Source organism: Halichoeres trimaculatus, unplaced genomic scaffold (genome assembly GCF_033239565.1).
Source record: "Halichoeres trimaculatus isolate MK-OKI-2021-1 unplaced genomic scaffold, fHalTri1.1 fHalTri1_scaffold_22, whole genome shotgun sequence".
Taxonomy (NCBI): domain Eukaryota; kingdom Metazoa; phylum Chordata; class Actinopteri; order Labriformes; family Labridae; genus Halichoeres; species Halichoeres trimaculatus.
This window is the reverse complement of record NW_027437200.1, coordinates 22,296,330-22,314,595: the sequence shown is the minus strand read 5'-3', so window position 1 is coordinate 22,314,595 and position 18,266 is coordinate 22,296,330. Positions and strand designations below refer to the sequence as shown.

At 38.6% G+C, this 18,266-nt stretch overlaps 3 protein-coding genes across 3 annotated transcripts; all 3 read left to right on the top strand.

The window, feature by feature from the left end:
- Positions 1-514: 514 nt before the first annotated feature.
- LOC141784280 (myeloid-associated differentiation marker homolog) lies at positions 515-5,994 on the top strand. Its single transcript, XM_074662062.1, has 2 exons — positions 515-652; positions 4,719-5,994. Exon 2 carries the CDS (start codon positions 4,839-4,841, stop codon positions 5,688-5,690), a length of 852 nt encoding a protein of 283 aa, XP_074518163.1. The 5' UTR covers positions 515-652; positions 4,719-4,838; the 3' UTR covers positions 5,691-5,994.
- Positions 5,995-9,221: 3,227 nt separating this feature from the next.
- Positions 9,222-12,384, top strand: LOC141784549 (GTPase IMAP family member 7-like). Its single transcript, XM_074662388.1, has 3 exons — positions 9,222-9,236; positions 9,414-9,451; positions 11,274-12,384. The coding sequence occupies exons 1-3, from the start codon at positions 9,222-9,224 to the stop codon at positions 12,382-12,384; spliced, it is 1,164 nt and encodes a 387-aa protein (XP_074518489.1).
- Positions 12,385-14,794: 2,410 nt separating this feature from the next.
- Positions 14,795-16,195, top strand: LOC141784548 (GTPase IMAP family member 7-like). Its single transcript, XM_074662387.1, has 2 exons — positions 14,795-14,801; positions 15,267-16,195. Exons 1-2 carry the CDS (start codon positions 14,795-14,797, stop codon positions 16,193-16,195), a joined length of 936 nt encoding a protein of 311 aa, XP_074518488.1.
- The last annotated feature ends 2,071 nt before the right edge of the window (positions 16,196-18,266 follow it).

Sequence of the window (18,266 nt, the reverse complement as noted above, 5' to 3'; positions counted from 1 at the left end):
TTTATTGATTGATTTATTGATTTATTTATTTCATCTATTTATTGCAATTTCTAGTTATTTTTATTTTTATTTATTTATTTATTTATCTATTTATTTATTTATTTTTTCAATGAAGGGATTTTAGTCAAATTCCTGATTTAGATTTTTAGACCCACAGGGACAAGTCCAAATTGTGTCTCTCCCCTCAGGATTATTACTCTAACATCAATACCCTGAAGACAAAACAGAGTTGACTTGAAGGAAATTTCAGAAAACCTCCAGAAATTTTTATTCCAGCTGCTACTAAATATATTAGTTTCTTATCCAGGTTTTGGGAGATACTATTTTGTTCATTGTTTATATCACAACCGTCAACAGACTTTGTGAAGTTGCTCTATATCCGTCTGCAGACTGCTGACACAGACTCATGGGAAACTCATGTCATTTTATTTCGGACCTGACGCAATGTGAACCACTTGAAAAGAGGAATTACAACGACCTTACCGGGGCCTGGAGTCTGTTTCAACACATCTCCAAATATGGCCTCTGCGGGGCGTGGGATCTGCGCTGCTGTGAGGTGTTGGCGGAGGAGAGCAGTGGATGCACCTCGGAGCGCGCACCGTGATCCAAGAACTTTGAGGAAAACATGCAAGACTGCTTCCCACACTGATAGGTAAGCTCGATCTTCATGTAGTAGCATATTTTCTCAGTGTGGATACGTTAACAGCCAGGTTTAACGCAGTGTAGCCTTTTTTAAACAAGCGAGGAAGGAAGGAAGGAGTGGAGGGAAAGGGGGCACAGCTCGGCGCGGTATGTCCGCTATTTAAACCTCGTCATCACCAGAATCAACCCTCAAAAGTCTAAAAATGCTCTTATAATCCTCAAAATATGTTTTAAGGAGGATTAATTAAGTTAAGGAAATGTCATGAATGAGTTTTTAAGAAGTTTTCAGAGTGTGTATCCTCTTATTCCACACATAAACATCTGATTATGACTTTTAAAGTAATGTGAAGTGCAGTTACACCAAGGTTTGTTGATGTTAAGAGCCAAATGTTTGGCATGCATGGTATGCACTTTATCAAACCAAGAAAAGCTAACCATAGTTTGGTTTCCTGTCAGAGGCATGGGTCTGAGGGCACACACCCCAAAGCCACATCTGTCTCAGTCTGCAGCAGGTCTTCTTTTTAACATTTAGGCTCAACTCACCATGTGAGATGTGTGGAAAAAGTGTGAAATGCTCCTTTATTCAGCCATCATCACTCATGGGATGTTTGTTATTTTCAAGTTTTCAGTCAACAGCTGGATCCTTAATGTGATTTAAAGTGCTCTGTGTTTTCTGGTGTGGGTTCCTGCCTCTGCAGACCTGCTTCCTGTGCGCGGGTCTCGTTACAGAGAGCAGGAAATGTGATGTTGAGGTTAATGAAGTTTGCAATTTTCAGGGTTGCATTAGCAGATTACATTAACAATGGGTCTCATTTACCAGCCGCTTCTTGGAATAAATTTCCTCTGAAAACCCACTCATGCAGTTTTATAAGAAGATTATTATATTCACGATACTTTTCTTACCTGGCACCGCTTGGGTAACAACAAAGTCTACAAACAGCGTGTTCACACACACACAATCAGGAGCTGGAAAAGCAGCTGTAGCCTACAAATGGTAAATAAAAAAAAAAATTAGGGTGAGGGGGATGTCTAATTTTTTGTATCAAATAAAATCTTCCTTTACAAACAGATATTAGAATGAAAAGTGCTTAATTTGAAGAACATACGACTTACTTTAATGTTATATCTTTTATTAAAACAAGTTCTGTAAAGTTTTCAGAATAAAAGCTCAATATCTGTGAAGAATTATAGACAAACGTAACAATTTTGTTAAATAAAAAAATAAAAGTAATAATAAAAAAAAATCAGGTGACGATAAAATGTAAATTCTAAAAGCAAACCTCCCAGCAAAAATATCTTAAAGAGGGGTACTGTGTATTTTTCAGTCTTTATCCTGTTTCTCTTCTACCCTTGTAGTGGCTTTGCATGGTTTAAAGCTTAAAAAACAACATTTTTTTACTTTCACTGGCGTTTTAGAAAACCCTTTTTCAGCCCGTTAAGTTACTGTCTCTTTAAGGCTCCCTGCTCCATGAACCCCCTTTCTTTCTGATTGGCCAGCCTTCTGGAGGCCTGTCTAGGGCAGAGCTGTAGGTAGACCTTGGTGTTTGAGGTCCGCCTAGTGATGACCTCATCATGCAAGAAGTCTTGTGAAGATCTGGTGCTATTTTTAGCCCTTTAGTCTGAACATCCAGCATTGTTACTTTAAATCCATGTTTAAAATATGGGAACGCACAACAACCCTCTCTTTAAATGATACCCCCTCTTTAAGATTAAGAAAGTTACCCTCTCAACAAAAACTTGATAAGTTTGTGTATGAATAAAAGAAACAGTATCTCACAGTAACGTCTGACCCAAAAAATGCTAACTGGCAGTTCTTACCAGGATCATGCTAGCTTCAAGTCTAGACATCGAGCTAGGCTAAAAACAAAACTAAACAGCTGTGTGTGGCTTTGTTTTTGGGGTCAGCTATGGGCCAACTTTGGTGTTAAAGACCTGCTTCTATAGTGTGTTATGAAGCAGTTAGAAGATCCTGCAATGACTTCACAATTTCAGCAAGTCTCGTTAATTTTTTTTTAAGGATCTTGTGTAAATTTTAGAACAAACAGCTTTAATCAGTTTACAGAACATGTGAATATTTAGCAGTTTTAAAATCTGCATGTTTGGTATGAACATCCAGCATTGTGACTTTATGTCCATGTTTGAATATGAGAAAGCTGAATAACCCCTCTTTAAAATAGTACCCCCTCTTTAAAGATGACACACTGATTGCAGACATTGGGGCTGATAACAATGGTTATTGTCAAATGTGCGAAAATTTGATGTTTTTGAATCGTTGGTTGTCACTCCTCTAGTCGGATGTGTACAGATACATTATCACAAAGTGGACAGTAGAGGGCATCAGCACCACAGTGTCTGAACCCTGGAGTAAGGTGTCCACTCACTGCTTTCACTTTATCATAAAGTCAGGGACTTTCCAGCTCCAGGTTCACACAAGTGTCTTTCACTTCCTGTAAACCTCCCCAGCACAGGCCTCAGCCTGAACGGCCCACTAAAGTTCCTCAAACATTCCTTGGCGCTTACACAATTATATTTTGAGCCCAGGCATGTTAGTAAGGATAACACAAATCACAGTTTATTACATAAGAGGCCTTATTATTACAGTTCCCCCCATTTACATACAAGTTTTTCAGCATTGACCAAATTTTTGAGGCTTCAGACGTCTTAACAAATTAACATTTTGATAACAATGTCAAAAGATCAGGGATAGAGGATTTCCTCACTAAACTGTAAAAAAAAATCACTGGAAAATAAAAATACTGGCAGCAGGGATGGCCAGTAATTGTAATTTTGCAGTGCATGTACTGTAATTTATTTTTACAGTATGATACTGTGTAATAGTTACAGTGTATGAATGCGAAATAACAGTGAGATACTGGCAACCCTGCTTTTACTGTTATTTCACCAGAAGAAATTTAGGTTGCGACAGCGTTTTGAAATCTCGGGGAGGGGTGTCTGTGCTTCACATGACACACACTGGCTGTCTGTGATCTATGGCGTTGACCTGTTGTCTGTCTGAACTCTAATCCATCAACAAATCCCATCTATTCAAACTGCTTATTAAACAAGCTGTAAAATCATTGGATACACGGGCCCATGCCATGTGGAGCACAGACAGCCTTTCTGTGCCATGTGGGGCACAAACAGCTGGTCTGTGCCATGTGATGCACAGACAGCCATTCCATGACATGTGGAGCACACACAGCTTGACTGTGCCATGTGGAACACAGCTGGTCTATGCCATGTGAAACACAAATAGCCACTTTGTGCCATGTGTAGTACAGACAGCTAGTGCTTACTGACATATCAATGTATAGCAGGGTCAAGGGGGTTGGTCTGTGCTTCACATGATTCACACTGGCTATCTGTGATCAATGGCATTTACCGGTTGTCTGTCTGAACACTAATCCATCAACAAATCCCTTTTATTCAAATTGCTCATGGGGCCCATGCCATGTGGAACACAGACAGCCATTTCATGCCATGTGGAGCACATACAGCTGGTTTGTCCCATGTGGATCACAGATAGCTGGTCTGTGCCATGTGGATCACAGATAGATAGTCTGTACCATGTGGAACACAGATAGCTGGTCTGTGCCATGTGGAGTACAGATAGCTGGTCTGTGCCATGTGGAGTACAGATAGCTGGTCTGTGCCATGTGGAACACAGATAGCTGGTCTGTGCCATGTGGAGTACAGATAGCTGGTCTGTGCCATGTGGATCACAGATAGGTGGTCTGTGCCATGTGGATCACAGATAGATGGTCTGTGCCATGTGGAGTACAGACAGCCAGTGCCTCCTGACATATCAATGTATAACAGGGTCTGATATCTACTGTGTTCACTCACCACCCCTGGTTACAAAACACTGTCAAAACCAAAAATAACAGAAAAATACTGGCAAGATAGTTGGCAGTATTTTACAGTGATACTTTTTACAGTGCCATATTTAAACACGACAGGATTTTACTGTTGAAGTTGAATTTGTTACAGTGTAAGTTCTGACTTATAAGCTGTATCATGAATTAATTTAAAAACCACACAACTCAAACATTTCTCCCATTTTTATCTTTCTCCAGAACATGTGAAGATATCAAAACAAAAGGCCACACAAGATCCCAAAGTCTGTGTTTTCAAGCCGTGTATTGACCCAGTTGGACTCAAGGAGAAAGTATCTTCACTGATTTTGATATCCCATCATGCCTGCTGCCACGTGCCCCACCCCCCAGCTGCTGTGGGTGCGCATTGCCGCTGTTCTCTTCACCTGCGTGGCCTTCAGTGTCGCAGCACATGGAGCCTATCTACCCCATGGAGGCATGGCGGACTGGTGCATCTTCTGCTGGGCCTTCAGCTTTGCCTGCACCCTGCTGGTCCTCCTGGTGGAGCAGTTCGGCCTCCAGGCTCAAGCCCCCGTGTCCTGGTCTAACTTCCCCATCACAGTCGCCTGCTACGCAGCCCTCCTCTGCCTCTCTGCCTCTGTCATCTTCCCGCTGTTTTTCCTGAAGGACATGTGGTTCTACAACAGGGTGCGCGACTACCGCATCACCTCCACCGTCTTCTCCTGCCTGGCCGCTGTGGCCTACATGGGCGAGGTTACCCTGACCAAAGCCAGGCCGGGAGAGATTTCAGGTTACATGGCCACCGCTCCCGGTTTACTGAAGGTGTGTCAGACCTTTGTGGCGTGCATCATCTTCATCCTGGTGAGCAACCCGATCTGTTACGACGACAACCCAGCGCTGCAGTGGTGCATGGCCGTGTACTGCATCTGCTTCATCATCTCCTTGGGGATTGTGGTGATGTGTGTGGCCGAGTGCACCGGCCGCCTACCAGTACCATTTTCAAAGTTCCTGTCGGCCTATGGGCTCCTGGCAGTTATTATGTACTTCACCGCTACCATCATCTGGCCCATTTTCCAGTTTGACAAACAGTACCAAGGTGGAAGCCGTGCATCGTCGAAACAGATCGCTGTGGCTGTGCTAACTGCCCTCAACTTCCTGCTCTACCTGGCTGACCTGGCCTACTCTGCCAGGCTGGTGTTTGTCAGTGGCTGAGGGTGGAGGTGTCAGAAGCACTGGGTGGAGAGAAACAGAAATTTTGAGTGTGGCTTTGATTCAATCTCGTCTAACTGAGCATGTTTTTACACACCGGCCATTTTAATCTGACGGCATGCTGAGGGTTGGATGCTGAAATGCATTAGACTGTCACATTCCTGTGTTCAAGGTTTCAAAAATGTAGCGTGGTCCAACATATCAGCCTCTGGAAGGACAAAAGATGACAGAAACTCACACCACTGACTAAGACATAACTGTCTCAAACATCCAACTACTTCCTTCTTTTACTAACGTCACATTCACCCCCCCCCCCCCCCCCCCTGCTAACAGAGACACTAGCTAGCTAGCATCACCATTCATTTTTGTAAACTGAAGAAACCTGAATTTGTTGCTTAAAGTTAACTAACATTTTACATGTCTGATGACTTTCTGCTAGCTATTTTAGCTTAGCCTCCCAGCTAGTGAACAGACAAAGCCAGCTACCACCTAGCGAGATAATAATAATAATAAAGAAAATTTAATACCAGTAATGGCTAAATTAAAAAAAAGAAGAAGAAAAATTAGCTACAGATTTTCACAATCTTGATGTTTTTTTAGAGACTGAACCCTTTGGAAAACAGAGGAACGGGACTAAAACAGCTCTTTAACTTCCAATCCTGAGGTTTATGTCAGAAGAAACCGGCTGTGAAGCCAAACCCCTTCCTTAATGACTGACCAGTCATAGCGTTAGCAGCTAGCTTGGCAGGCTTCATAGCTCTTCCTTTATCATAGCTGTTTGTGCTTTATATGCCCTGTTTAATTCAGCCTGCCAAAAGACTCCTCCCCCAAAAACGGTGCTAAAATTTAATGATTGGATAGAACAGTGTGACCAAGTGTGCCTATGCTAGCTAAAAGTATTAGCACGGCATGTTTGTTTGGTTAGTAGTTTCGTTTAATGAACACTGGTTCCAGAACCAAATACCACATTTCATCATTAGTGTTAATGTCATTTTTTAAGGTTACAGTGTTACTTAGTGAAAACTAAGCTATTTACGTTCATGTATTTCAGCTTTGTGGAAGTTAGCCTTAAAGGTAAACAAATACTTTGGGCTAACACACAAAGCGTTCCTGCTTACTTTGGCTGGTTTGAACTCCAGCTGCAGCCAATAATCTGATGTTAGCTCCGTTAGCCATGTCTGTGAATAGCATAATGCTACCCTGCTTTCTGTTATTCCCTCTGTTACTGGGTTAGCATGGCTAGCTCGTACATCTTATTGGAGATAGATCTTACGTTCCCAATAACGATGAATGGAAGGACAGGTCCATGTCGTCACTTCTTAGCTCACACCTGAGAACCAGCATGTCGTCCTCACCTCCTTCTACTCACCTTGTGGGGAAACATCCGGCCTAGCACCAGTTAGCATTGACATGCTACAGGGTGCTAACAGCTGCCAGTTTGGTGTCCATGACCAACAAATGAGCCACCCCAAATACAAAGATAACAAAAAAAAGACAAAAAAATTATAAGAAACAGACAAAGAAGAGAGAGCTGCTGCAAAAGACAGCCATAGCCAACAGGGCGGCGCCTAGCAACTGGAGTCAGATTTGTTATTTCAATCAGAAATATTGTGCTGTCTCAGAACACAAAGCCTGACTTTATGTACATTAATAAATGAACAGTAATATAAAGGAATTATCATAAACTGCTTTGCGTTTTTGGTGAGAAGTGCGCCCTAATGAAGGCTTACAAACTATAAAAGCAAAAAGTCACGTCTGTGTTTTCAGTATTTATCTACCAATGTGAACTGAACTGTGCTCAGTGTGTTTTTATAACGATGTGAGGAATAACATTTAGCTCGTTCAGCTTCAAGTCAGCGCACTGGAACAGCCAAACACAAACTTTTGTTAGTCTCTGCTCATTGACTGAGATGAACTGTGTTATGTTGTTATGTGAAAAAATGTAGTTTGAATAAAGTTTTTTTTTGTTTGCCAGAGACTATCATATGTTATTTGTACTATAAAAACAAAGGTAAGACCCACGGATTGGAACACAGATATTTTTATTGATATGTCGACAACAGGAATTTCATTTGCTTTTTCCAAACTTCACTTTTTTTTCTCTGCTACTTTAAAGACAAAAACTGACTGACTTGTTTCTGAATTTGTTTGGAATCACATTGTGTTTTTTTTTCTCTTTTTTTTTAGTCATTAAAAGAAAAAATAACTCCAAAGTGAGTGAAACTGAAAAGAGTTTTCTCTCTTCAGAACAACCAGAAATACTCACATTTGACACCTCTATATCACAGAAACAACAATGAAGAGAGGAATGCAAGGAGATGAAGATTTTATCAGACAGTCATCAGTAAATATATCAGAGGAGGAGATCAAAGGTCAAGGATTTCAGGAATGTTTGACAACATGAGCACACTTCTTCACCAGATCACCCAGACTCTCATCTATTAAGGCAAAATAATAAAAAATAATAATTAAAAAAAACACCAAACAAGCCTGGAATGAATAAATTGTATTGAAACTTAAGAGGTTACCTCATCACAGTTAATTCCAAGTTTAGAATAAGTATCAGTCTGAATACTGCCCTCTAGTGGGCAGACATGTGGCCCCTCTGCTGCAACAACTTGTTTACATTTGATAACTGAATCCTGAAATAGATTCAAATGTACTCAAAGATAATCCAAGCGAAAGGAAAGTAACAGAACTCAACATATTCAGGGTTATATAGTCAAACTTGCTGCTGTCTACTGACTTTTTTTTCTCTCAAAAACTGTCTGTTTAAATCTCTCTGTAAAGTAACAACATCACACCCTGGGAGGAGATCAGATGTTGACGATTATAAGAATCGTTGTCAATGACTCAAATGACAACCAGGCTCACCAGTTTGGAAGATAAGGAATCAGCACAAAAGGGTGGCATGCAGGAAGAAAAAAGAACATATTCTCAGCGATTCACTTTTGGTCCACAGTTACTTCGTTTTTGACAACATGGATGGTGAGTTAACATTTTTCAGTATTTCTACTAGGAATTAACACTTAACATCACTGCATGTCAGTTAATATTTGACTCTTAAAATGAAATCTTAATGAAAAAGTTACAAATGAAATAAGAACTTTATACGATTCTGCGAGTCTGAACCATTTTGTACATCTTCTGTTGCACTTGAGTGTTCACAAGTCAATCATAATTTATTTTGTTTAATTCCTTAAAAACACAATAAGAGAATATAAATGAAATGTGCAGAGATGAATAAAATTTGGCAGCTCTTGTGTACAAAAATGGGAGCCTGTAGGTGGCTATTAACTTTAACAAAGAGCAGAGTGGAGGGATAATGAGGGAGGTGCCTACCCCGTCCTTTCTGAATGAATAAATAAAGTGTCTGATCTCTTCATTGCTGGAGCAGGTAGGCCAGTTTTTTTTTTTTTTTTCTTTTAACGGTAATGGTAGCTCTGTCTCACAATAACTCAAAGTGCTGAGTGCGTTCAAAGGTTTGAAAGTTGTACTGGCTACTCCAGTGGCCCCAGTGAGTCTTCAGCAGTGATGCCGCACTACTTAGTAACTCTGATTTGACCACTTTTTTTCAGTAATGACTAATCCAACGTGTTACTATTTCCAAACCAGTAATCAGATTAAAGTTACTTATCTAAGTCACTGTGAGTTACGGTTATTTTCATCTGCTTTTTTCTTGTGTCTCGGGGAGTGACAAGAGTTGCGTGTTCATCACAGTTTTAGCATGACAACTCATGTGTAACAGCTGCCAACACACAAAGGTAAACAGAGAAGGACAGGAGGGGTGTTCATTTTCTAGCTGAACACAGCCACTGTTTTAGTTTGTGTCAACTAAAGATGACAGGATTACGGTTTGTTGTTCACTCTGTGCAGGCAGTTTGTTAAGATCTTTGACTCAAACATTTAGGAATCAATCAGAGAGAGATCAGCGCACTGCGGACATTAACGCTTCAGAAGTTGTTTGATTTTTACCTGTAGGAAAGGTGAGTCCTGTCTTTCACTGTGACTCCCTCTATTCCATCAGCTGAACCCTCTGTTAAGCATAAATCCATCTGTCAATGAGCAGAGCAACATAATGTAGGCTTCAACGAGGCACCCGGTGAAAAGCAGGGCCGTGCCCAGACTTTTTAGACTGGGGTGCCTATGTGTATGGAGGACCAAAACAGCCAAAATTAGAAATAAACAAGAGTGAAAATAAAAACAAAAGTAAAAAATATATACATAAGTAATGGATTTAAAGTACTGAGGATTATGTGAGCCTGGGCTCCAGCAACATGTATTTTTGCTTATTGTACAAATGCAGGATCAACAGCCTACAACTTTAACAAAAAATGAAACTGCCAAATTAGACTAAAACAAAGTGTGTAGAAAAATAATTTTAATCTAAAATTGAACTTAACAGTACACCAAAAAATATAAATAAATAGTCCTTTAAAAGCTTTCTTTAGCAGTATTTTGAAATTCAAAATGTGTGAAATAGAAAATTTTAATTGTACAGTACACGTTTTATAACTACCAGTGTCTGCATGTTACTCTAAAACTAAACATGTAGACTCATATTGTTATTCATTTTAATCGCAATCGCACAATTTTGCCAACTATGTAGCTGCAGGTGTTGCCGGCAGCTGCTGAAAGTAACTAATAAAGTAACTTGTAATCTAACTTTGTTACTTTTAAAATCAAGTAGTCAGTAAAGTAACTAAATTACTTTTTAAAGGAGTAATCAGTAATTGATTTACTTTTTCAAGGTAACTGTGGCAACACTGGTCTTCAGGAGCAAGATTTAATTCTAAGACGTAAGTCCATGCGTCAAAGAATGTCTTTGTGTGTTTTGACTGAAAGATTTTCCATTTAACAAGATTAAAATGTATTTACAATGCCACACCTCAAAGTCAATGTTTATAAATAAATTATGCTTGGTCCTTGCGCAATTCAAAACCAGTTTAAATGTTACAGAAGTAGTTTTGGAAGAGGTTAAATGTTTGCTGCAGGTTTAGAGCGGCATCGGAAGTGTAGAAGTGCAAAGGACAATGTCAATGGAATTAAGATAGAAACTTCAGTGGTACATTGATTTGTGAGTATACATTTAAAAAAACACCTAGAAACTGCTTCCAACAATATTGACATTGTAAATGTCTTATTTGATTGCTGCAAGTTACATCCTTAAAATTAGTGAATAAATATCTATTAGTCTTGTTACAAGGGATCAAATACATTAGAATAAATTGCTGATTAAAGCATCTGTACCTCTCCTTGTACTATTAAAAACTGCTGTGAATCTACAAGGACATTTCAACAGAAAAATCATGTAATGTTCAAAGACAGCACAGTAAAAAAATGTCCCTGTGAGATAACAGTAAATACTGCCAACCCTGCCACCAGTGTTTTAAGGGTACCACTACTGGGGCAGTTATTTTACAGTGATTATTTTTTAGTGTGGCAGTGTTATACAACTTCCTAGCATGCCCATCATTGTGTTTTATGAGGAGTGATGGGTTAACTTTAAAGAGTTAGCTTATGTGTTGACAAATCAAAAATGCTCAGTGATGTGTCAGGACATTTTATCTTTTCAGAGCCAAGGAGAGTGGTCATCCTGGGAAAAACTGGTTCTGGAAAAAGCAGCCTGGCTAACACCATATTTGGAGAGGATGTGTTCAAGATCAACCACACCCCTTCATCTGAAACAAGTAAATGTCAAACAAGTAATGCATCTGTCAAGGGAAGAAAATTCACTTTGGTTGACACACCAGGTTTCTTTGACACCAAAATAACTGAGGATGAGATGAAGCCTGAAATATTGAGGTGTACCACAGAGTGCGCTCCTGGGCCTCATGCTGTTCTCATTGTGCTCAAAGTGGAGAAGTCTTCAGAGCAGGAGAAGGCTGTGATTGATAAAATAAAAGAATACTGCTCTGAGGAGGTCTTCAGATATGCAATTGTTGTATTTACTCATGGTGATCAGCTTTCCAAAGGACAGAAAATTGAAGACTTTGTCCAGCAGAATGACAGTCTGCGTGAGCTGGTGGAGAAATGTGGTGACCGCTGTCATGTCATTGATAGCAAGTACTGGAACAAAAGGCGAAGTGCAAAGAAGAAAAAATACCGGAGCAACAAATTCCAGGTAAAGCAAATACTAAAGACACTTGACCAGATGGTGGCTGAACACAAAAGAGACTACACCAATGACCTGCTACAAGAGGTGGAAAAAGAGATTCAGCAAGAGGAAGGGTTTATCAGTCAGTCATCAAACATGTCAAAGGAAGAGATCAGAGAGAAGGCTAAGGACAAAGTTTTTGAGAAGCTTTTGATCAGGCTGGTAGGTACAACAACAGGTGCATTGTTAGGAGCTCTATTTGGTGTAGCTGCAATGACTACTGTTGTTATCAGCATCATGAAAACAGCCACAGCAGGTGATGACGCTGTAGCAAGACGACCTGGAGAATCATCAAGTGTCTTTACAATGCCAGTAGCTGTAACAGGGGCATTAGTGGGTGTAGCTACAGGGATAGCTCCAGGGATACTTGGAGGAGGTATGATAGGATATCATGCATCTAAGAGAGCTAGCACATCTCAGGAGGCAGCAATGATGGCAATGGAAGCTGTTGTGGATGGAACAGAAAATATCTTGGAAAAAACTACTATTGTTCTCAACAAACTGAGCCAAAAACAGATCAAACATGACAGCCTACGTTAAAACTTGTTGATGCCATTACTAAGTGGGCACAGTCAGACAAAATGCAATTAAAACCTTATCATTCACAATCAGAACACGCCAAACAAATTATTGTACTCATGTTATAAAAGAGATTTACCTTCTGGTGATTTGTTTAACTTTATTACTGTTACATAAGCAAAGCTGATCACACCTTTGCTGAGTTGATGTGCATTAACTGTTAGCACAAAGGAACATGATTGTTGGCATGTGTTACAGTCAGATTAGATAATGTTCAAATCAAAAATGTGTAAACTGATGATTATTTGTGTGTCTTTTCTTAAATCAACTGTATAAGTTTGATGTATTCATTTTCAAATTTCTGTTCATTTTGGATGTTCATGAGGATTTTTAATGGAAGTGGAACACAATGTAATGCAAGAATCATGGATAATCATCAAATTAAAAACTCAAATTACAAATTGTGTGAATCTGTTCTCTTTTCCCCTGTAAGGGAATTTATTAATTAAGGAAAATTTTAATAAGGAAAACCAATTCCTCTCTCTCTCTCTCTCTCTCTCTCTCTTTCTATATATATATATATATATATATATATATATATATATATATATATATATATATGAATATATATCAGGGGATTTTTTCCATATTTGTTGTGATAACATATTTTTTTTATGTCAGTATGACAAAAAAGTACTGAAGTTCTTGTAACAACTCATTTTTGTAAATCGGCAACATCTCAACTACAAATATATTTAAACTTCAAATGTTCAATCTATGGCTTCATATACCAGAAAAGACAATGAAGGTATATGTGTGGAAGTGGGAATAAAACAGGCCTATGTCATCATGTTTCTGTTATGTACACAGCACTGTAAAAAAAGAAATTACACTGTAGATTATCAGTAAAATGCTGGCAAACCTGCTGCCAGTATTTTACCCCTGTTGACAGAGAAATTTGTTTGTTGTGATGGCGTCTTTTATCCATGGGTGAGGAGGAAACACAGTGAATATAAGACCCTGTTGTACATTGAGATTTCACACTGTTATATATTTTCATAACATTTGACTTAAATCTTTGTTATTACACAGCAAAGAGCGCAGGCTGTGTGCGCTCATCTGCAAGGACTGACTTTCTGTGCTCCACATAGCATGGGCTCATTCACTCATTGATATAACATTGCATTTAGTGTTGATGCTAATAAATGAGATGTGTTGTTGGATTAGGACAGACAAGACAGCAGGTCATTGTCATGGAGCATAAACAGCTGGTCTGTGCCATTTAGAACACAGACCTTCTGTGCCCTCAGTGTAACACCTCAATGTACAGCAGGGTCTTACTTCTGTGTACCCTCCTCACTCACAGTTACAAAACACCATTGCAACTAAAATTACTTTGCTGTAAAAATAACTGTAAAATACTGGCAACCCTGCTGCCTTTTACTGTTATTTTACAGCAAATTTGGGACTTTATTAAGTGCTGTATTTAAGCATAACAAGACTTCATTGTTGAAATTTCTTTGAAAATTTTCAGTGATTGGTTACAGTGTTGTGCAAAGTTAAATCAGTTTATCAACACTGATTGCTAGTTAACGCAACAAGCAACCTACAACCTAAAATCCACAAAATTGTACACAGATTTTTATGAAAATAGTTTTGTGGTGTATTTCATGAAAACAATGAAAAGGTTATGTTGTGGTTAACCCTATGTTGCGAAACATATGTTATTTGATACACAAGTTTCAAAGACCTCTATCTATCTCATTAGCATACTACAACAGGCAAAACTGATGTTGTATTTTGGCCCTTTAAAACAAAAAAAAGAGTCCTTTCATGAAATCTTCTACACATTTTTTTTTTTTTTTTTTTTTTTTGAAAATTATAGCTGATTTTCAGGAAGTTGCAGTAAGACCAAGATTTAAATTATTACTCATTAAAAAGGACAAAAAAAAGGTATTTAGTGCACTGAAAAAATGAAAATTTAAATAAAAACTTGACTAAAAAGTAGCCAAAACTTCTCATTGTGTCCAATGTGATACAAAATTATATGATAAAAAATGATATCAGAATAGTTTTTGTTAAAAGGGTTAATGGATATATCAGCTCCAAAAAACTAGAATTTTGTGTTGTTTTTTTTTTGATTGGCCAGGCTTTACCGCTCTTAAAAGCTTGCTATTTCTGATTTTGGGCCCATGTCTCCTTCTTTAAAAACTGTTTGAATGTCTACATAAGGAACCAGAATCTTGCAATGGGTGGAGACCAGAAATGTTGTTGACATTACTAAGGAATGTAGCTCAACTTCTGCACAAGACGTCAGTGCCAACCATGGTCATAGGTCTGAAAAAAGGACTGGCATACGGAATGGGAAAAAATAAGTGAACACGTTGTCAGCGATTCACTTTTAGTGCACAGTTTATCCGTTTTTGACAACATGGCTGGTAAGTTTACCTTTTTTCAGCATTTCTATTAGGAACTTAACAATTTTGAGTGATTATACAGTGGCTATAGCTTATAGAAATCTCAGAGGATTGTTAGAGCACAATGCATGCAATCATATAGTGGCTGCTTTAAACAATGTTAATATTTTACACGAGTGCCAGCCTTGCTTTCAGACTGCTGCTGAAGATAATACTTTTAATGTAGAAATAATGGTTGGTATTGATAAAAAAGATCATAAACATTCGACTTTTTGGTCGCACTTTATAATACGGCCTGTGTCTTACAGTGTAGTTTTCTCAACTTTTGAGGTAACTGTGCAAACCTGTGATTATGTTCTTCATTTCCTTATTGTGCCAATCAAATAGCTAATAGGTTAATGTTAGGACGAGTTCATTTGTGTCTTCACAAACATGGCAGCATAGGAAAATTGCACGGTAAAATAACAGGACATTTTATCTTTTCAGAGCCAAGGAGAGTGGTCATCCTGGGAAAAACTGGTTCTGGGAAAAGTAGCCTGGCTAACACCATATTTGGAGAGGATAAGTTCAAGACAAACCACACCCCTTCATCTGAAACAAGTAAATGTCAAACAAGTAATGCATGTGTCAAGGGAAGAAAATTCACTTTGGTTGACACACCAGGTTTCTTTGACACTCACAAATCTGAGGATGAGATGAAGCCTGAAATATTGAGGTGTACCACAGAGTGCGCTCCAGGGCCTCATGCTGTTCTCATTGTGCTCAAAGTGGAGAAGTATACAGAGCATGAGAAGGCTGTGATTGATAAAATAAAAGAATACTGCTCTGAGGAGGTCTTCAGATATGCTATGGTTGTTTTCACTCATGGTGATCAGCTTTCCAAAGGACAGAAAATTGAAGACTTTGTCCAGCAGAATGACAGTCTGCGTGAGCTGGTGGAGAAATGTGGTGACCGCTGTCATGTCATTGATAGCAAGTACTGGCACAAGTCCTGTTTTAAGAAGAAGGAATATTGGAGCAACAAATTCCAGGTAAAGCAAATACTAAAGACACTTGAAGAGATGGTGGCTGAACACAAAGGAGGGTTCTACACCAATGACCTGCTACAAGAGGCGGAAAAAGAGATTCAGCAAGAGGAAGGGTTTATCAGTCAGTCATCAAACATGTCAAAGGAAGAGATCAGAGAGAAGGCTAAGGACAAAGTTTTTGAGAAGCTTTTGATCAAATGGGCACGAATATCGACAGATGCATTGCTAAGAGCTCTATTTGGTGTAGCTGCGATGGTTGCAGACTTTTTTTTATTTGATTCAAAAGTAGGAAAACAAGCAACAGCACCAGAAATTGTCATATCTCAGGAGCCAGCAAAGAAGGCACTAGAGGCTGATGTGGATAAAAGTGTGTTGGAAGGAACTTAGTGATATTTTCCATAAACTGTCCCACAGACAGATCAAACATAACAGCCTAAATTATGCCTTGTTCCTGTCTCCACAAAGCAAGTACAGTCAAACAAAACGTAATGAAGCCTCATCCTTCACAATCAGAACACACTATTTCTCTGAAATTAACCCTGAAATTTCATGAGAATTTGGTGAAAATTAGCTCATAACTTATGTCCAGATTCTGTTTTGCATTGGCCTGTACTCTCAGTGTCTATCACAATCAGGTAAGGCCAAATTTCCATCCCCACTCTGGGTGAACATCACACCTGAAGCCTTCAGTTGTATCATGTAAAACATTACAGACCTTATCATAAAGTGTTTATCATTTTGTATGTGATCTCAATTATGCTCATCAACAAACTGGGTACTTAAGAACTTGGTGACATTAAATAACAAATAGCTAACTATCAACTGCTTGTTGGGAAACTGAATTATTCTCTGAACATTTCAAAGGTAATTTTCAGAGGAAACAATGAACCTAACTTCTGTTTTCAAGAAGTAAGCAGCTGTTTATCACCTGCTTCTCTGGAAATAGCAGAAACGTTGGGATACTTCTAAAAACATTTTGTGGTGGGTTGTAAGTTAATTTTAACTTAATTATTTGCTAATCGTCACCTTCTTACCTGGCAATTTGGAGTACATTTCAAAGAAACTGAAAAAAACAACAACCCAGTAATCTACCAATTGTGACTTACCAAATAAATTTGGACATTATTTTAAAGTAGTTATGTGCTAACTTCAAAGAAATAAGGGAAAAAAAGTCTTATTATTACATAAGTGTGATGAAATTTGCAGACCTCTAAAGTAAAGTGTTACCAGTTTAACTTCTTAAGAAGAATCTAAGGCGATTACACCTTTGCTGAGTTGATGTGCATTAACTGTTAGCACAAAGGAACATGATTGTTGGCATTTGTTACAGTCAGATTTGATAATGTTCAAATCAAACATGTGTAAACTGATGATTATTTGTGTGTCTTTTCTTAAATCAACTGTATAAGTTTGATGTATTCATTTTCAAATTTCTGTTCATTTTGGATGTTCATGAGGATTTTTAATGGAAGTGGAACACAATGTAATGCAAGAATCATGAATAATTAACACATTAAATCCACGTTAAAATCTGAATTAAGGATATATGTTTTTTTTGTCATTTTCCAAGTTAATTTGTTTATTTATTGTGTGTCTCTGCTAACGTGCCACTTAAAAGTTCAACCCTGGTAACAATGTCAAAGTTTCTCGCTGAAAGAGTTCGACCTGAATGAGGAACTGTACAGATTGACTATCCTTCCTTGGGGCTTTGCTGCTAGCATGTGTAGCAAGGCAGCTGCTTGTCTGGCTGGCTAGCAAGTATTTCTTCATTGTTAGAGGAATTCAAGTTAAATATCCACTACTGCACAGTGGCTGAGCTGCAGAGAGCAATACAAATTAAAAACTCTTTTGCATTTTATTAACATGTTTTCAATGCTGACTGCAAATGAACCCATTAGGTCAAACATTTAAATTGAAATGTTTAAAGATGCCATGAGAAGGGTCTGTTGTAACTGCACTCCCTTGCCACCTTCTGGCCTGGAGTCTCATGCTCACTGTTGTAAATTACTTTTAGTGAGGCGTGTGTTTGTTTTGGAATTAAATGGAGATCAGATCAAAACAAATTTTCTTTTAACTGGATACAACACACTAAAGTAAGATATTCATCAGTACTGTTACATAGCGCTATGGTTTGAAACATGACATCAAGCAAACGTCGCAGCCAGCTAAATGTAGCGCTATCAGCAACCCGGTGCACCAACGTATCTGTAGTCTAACGTGACAACAAGTAAACACTGTCAGTTTGTAAGTAGCTTAGCAGCTGTTTATATTTAGCGCTAACAGCCCAGTGCTCTAAGACATGTCTGTAATATGTAACGTTAGTGAATCCTGGTTATGTCCTGCCAGTCATCTACCAATCAGAGCTAACGTAACCTCACTCTTCATTTTATTGATAGACTCTCAAGTTTGAACAGACCACTGCAGAATAACTGCTGACTGTGGGTTGGAGTCAACATTA